The following is a 4,392-nucleotide window of genomic DNA, read 5'->3' on the forward strand; positions in this document are numbered from 1 at the left end:
GAACACGATATTGTGCTGACATTCAGTGTCTGTAGGCTGGAGATCACCTCCAGCTTCCTTGGGTGCACCGGGTGGCATTAGCACCCACCAGGAAAGGAAAACCAAAGCATTCCCCCAGGATGAGCCCCAGGGAGCACAAAAGGCGCAGGATGTCCAGTAACACAGTTGAGATCTGGAAAGTGACACCCACCTCCCCATACAGACGCTCTTTAATACGCAGTAGTAACAAGCAGGGCAAGAAGTTGGGTTTGGACGGTTATAAGACGCTTCTGGTATCTTCTGTATTTTTCCGCCCGATAGCTGCCATGGGTTTACCCGCTGTCGGAGACACACTCTTTCTATTTCTTTGTGTGCGCTCTTGTCAGTTCTCATTGACCATTGTTCTTCTACTTTCACAGAAGGAATTTGTTTCCTAATACTTTTCTTCTTTTCCTTTCCCACATTCCAGTATTCTCCAGCATAGTCCCTTCAAAACACAAGTTCCCGCGACCTGGGAGATTCAGGTGAAGAAGCACGGGCCACACAAGCTGGGAACTCTTTGCGGTCCTAAGGCCGAAAGGGTGTGGTGAAGAGCATTGTTTTAGGGAAGACCTGCCGTGCCTGTGGGTGTGATGGCCAGACCTCTCGACCTCTGTTAATTACCTCTTGAGAGGAATCTCAAATCATAATGGATGCTGAGTATGTCCTATGCAATTGGAAAGGCCACGTTTGGCCAGCAAAGGTTTTGTCCAGAGCTAGGACCTCACCAAGACATAAGAGGAAAGGGGCACTTTTTCTCGAAGTTGAAATACTCTCGGTAGACGAAAAAATTAAAGTGAAAACCACAGACACAAAGATCCTAAATGAGTCTCAAACTGAATACGTTGCCTCCTTGCTGATAGCCGAGTCGAAGGCCAGTGTCCCACCAGGACAGGAAGTGCCCTACAGAAACGCTCTTGCAGTGGCCCTACAGATTCTGAATGAGAGAGCGAATTTGGGTCCAGCAAGAGCATCAGATGATCCAGAGACCACAAAGGGGACCACAAAGGCGTCCCAAAGGGGGCCACAAAAGCGATCTCGTAAAAAGTTCCGGAAGCCCAAAGGCAGCTTACTGAGGCGTCTTAGGAGAAGCAAAAAACTCAAATCGTTGCTGGTATGCTCACAGACTGAGGACGCCCCAGGCGGTGGCCAACCACAGGCACACAGAACCGTCATGCCTATTCCCAGGAAAACGCGAGCGGAGCCCTCACAAAGCTCCAGCACGTACCCAAACTTCCCATCACGTGCAGAAGATGATTATGAGAAAGAGGGCAAGGAAAAGAGGCACACCTTGAGAGTCAGGGCCCTGCATCGCCCTGTCAAGGAGGAGGGTACAGGTGCTAAAGATGGAGGCACCCTTCCATCTCCGCCACCAGGTTTCAACCTCGCTGTACCCAAGGCTCTGAAAGAAGAGGCCCATGACACCTACCTAAAGACCCTGGCCGTCTCCTCCGAATGCTCTGCCCTCTCCGGGAATGTTGAGGACCACAGAGAGGGTCCCCAGAAGCCAGGCTTGGAAGGTGCGGCGGCATCCTCCGGTGCCCCTCCCCCGAGGCTGCGTTATTCACTCCGTCTCGCAAATAAAAAAAGGAAGCTGCAGGTACTAGAGTTTGAGAAAGGGCTGCAAGAACTTCAGCCTTCAGTCAGCTCGAAGGCCGTTAACCCCACCACTGCTGTTAGAAAGGATGTCGGCAAGGAAATGGGGCAACCGATAAGCATGGCTTTTCCACAAGAGCCTTGTCCCATTGAAGGAGGAATGATGGTCTGGTTTAAATTTCAGAATCACCCATTTTGGCCAGCAGTGGTAAAGAGTGTCAGCCAAACAGAGCAGACTGCAAGGGTGCTTTTGATTGAGGCAAACATGCCCTGTGACACGAGTGGCATTCAAGTTCCTCTTCGAAGATTAAAACATCTGGACTGTAAGGAGAAGGAAAAACTAATGAAGAGAGCCGGGAAAGTGTACGAGCAAAGTGTGAACTGGTGTTTCTCCCTGATTTCCCACTACAGAGAAGGGCTCGGTCGTGGGTCTTTTGCAGGCTCTTTCCTGGACTATTATGCTGCTGATATCAGTTACCCAATTAGGAAAGCCATCAAGGACGGGGACGTGGAGATCGCCTTCCCAAAGGTTAATTATGCCGACCTGGAAGATTCTGAGGAGGAGGCCTCCCTGGGTGGGAGGAGTCCCTGCAAGAAAATTCTCCCGGACCGGATGAGGGCTGCTCGGGACCGAGCCAACCAGAAGCTCGTGGACTTCATTGTGAAAAGAAAGGGAGCCGATCACCACCTCCTGGACATCGTCAAAGGCAGGAAACAGTCCAGGTGGCTGGCATCATTTCTGAATTCAAGCAGGTACGTGATCTGCATTGAAACATACCTGGAGGATGAAGACCAGTTGGATGTCGTGGTAAGACATTTACAAGAAATCTACAAACAGATAGACAAGAAAATGCTGACTCTGGCAAGAGATGACAAGGTGAGTTTTGTTCTGGAAGTTCTTCTGCCAGAAGCAATCATTTGTTCAATTGCTGCACTTGATGGATTAGGTTACGAGGAGGCAGAACAAAAGTACCTAAAGGGGCCACCGGTGCATTACCGGGAAAAAGAGCTATTTGATAAAAATATTCTAAAGGGAATGAGAAAGAGAGCAGCAACAAGGGGCAAAGCTAAATAACTCTTCTTGTGCCCACACTTTAGCAGGGAGACCTCTCACTGCCCCGTCTGTAAGAAATGTGTGATCCTTCCAGTCTGTACGGCATGTAAATTACATTCTGTAAATTTGCGGCCCTGGGAACATACTGCACTCCTTTTGGATCCATCTCTAGCACCTGTGGGTAGCACGGCCGTCATCATGTCTGGTTCCCAAATGCTTCACAAACTAATTTGTTAATTAGTTTGTTAACCTGTTAATTTGTTTGTTAGTTTGTAAGCTTAACTCATTTGTTAAGTGCTGCAAACAGTTGGACTTCCCGCTACTTGCTTGGACGTGTAATTATCCAGATGTTTTCATAACGTTGCTTTTGACAGTACTTCATATTTTAATATAGGAGGCACATTCTTTTACTACGTGAAAGACCCCTTGTGTCAGACATCGAGCCACGATCGTTTTTAAAATCTCAGATAGGTGTTTACAGAAACATCACATGGATTTCTCATTCTTTCTGCAAGGCCTCAGTATAAATGATCTGATCGCCTTCTCAAGGTAATTCCTAAATTTGATCTGCCATGCTCATCTGTTTGGAAAAATAGCCCTGAGGGGCGGAAGCCAACAGCAGAGCTGTTTCGTTTTCTATATATTGCCACTACCTTCAAATGGTTCTTGGAAAAGCAGTCTGGAATCCAAAGTTAATGGGTCATCTGCCTGCAGTCCACGTGTGGATGAACGAAATCTCAACGTGCAGGAAAGCTTTTGTCAGCGTGTGCAAGATTGCTGACTCGACGCTTCCCTCAGATTCCACTTAGGGAAGTAGCTCTTGTTCGATGGCTAAAGGGTTTCCTAAAACAGGCTCCTGGCTGTCTTCCTAACTGACCGGATGCTTTACACATGGTGGTTTATCCCCATGTGGAAGACAACGAGAGTAATCATACACAAAGCTTAGCTATTTGAGGCCTAGGTAGTCCAGGCTCACTGCTAGGAGCCCATCTAAGTGGCACACATTGTAGGGAAGCATGCGCTTTGCTCTGGACCTGTGTCCCCTAAAACACAGTCATTGTCTCAAACCAAGCAAGCTTTCTCTTCTGACTTATTTGCTGACGAGCCCTCACACGTTCCAGCGGTCATAAAGGCAGCCGGGTAAGTCCCACTAGGCTGCTTGAGCGATATAGATGGACAAGGATCTGGGAACTCCGAAACGGGCAACAGGAAATCCTCCATGGGGCTAAACATGGCTGTTGTCAGAATACAACGAAACATCTCTAACTACAAGATGAATTCTGAAGTCCATGAATTGTTATCCTAACTTGAAACAACATTTTTTGAGGGGGGAGAAAATGTCACAAAAGCTAGTTTACTTTAAAAACTTGGTGTGAAAGAAAACACTAAAGGTTTAACAGGAACCTGAGTGCATTTTTATTCTTAGAGGGAATCAACTGTCCCTCGCAGGCCCATGTTATGTATTCATATGGCCACGTGATCTGTGTGTGTGCGTGTGTGTGTGTGTGTGTGAAATTTGCAAGAGTTCACTGTTTTGATTCACAATAAAACCATTGTATCTCTTACCTTGTTCTTCTGCTCCATTGTACTTTAGATTGTACAACTACATAGTTGGTACCTCTAAATATATATCCGTAATGTATGTCCATAATATATTATATATTACGTAATGTATGTACATACACATGTACATCGCGCACGCACGATTTTGGAATCTCAGTGAT

The 4,392-nt window shown here is 47.1% G+C and overlaps 1 protein-coding gene across 1 annotated transcript; it reads left to right on the plus strand.

Moving 5' to 3' along the window:
• The first annotated feature begins 573 nt into the window (after nt 1–573).
• Nucleotides 574–2,727, plus strand: LOC116863082 (PWWP domain-containing DNA repair factor 3B-like). Its single transcript, XM_032850583.1, has one exon. The coding sequence runs from the start codon at nt 668–670 to the stop codon at nt 2,687–2,689; it is 2,022 nt and encodes a 673-aa protein (XP_032706474.1). The 5' UTR covers nt 574–667; the 3' UTR covers nt 2,690–2,727.
• The last annotated feature ends 1,665 nt before the right edge of the window (nt 2,728–4,392 follow it).

This window comes from Lontra canadensis, unplaced genomic scaffold, assembly GCF_010015895.1.
Source record: "Lontra canadensis isolate GAN:19392208 unplaced genomic scaffold, GSC_riverotter_1.0 scaffold516, whole genome shotgun sequence".
NCBI classification, from domain to species: domain Eukaryota; kingdom Metazoa; phylum Chordata; class Mammalia; order Carnivora; family Mustelidae; genus Lontra; species Lontra canadensis.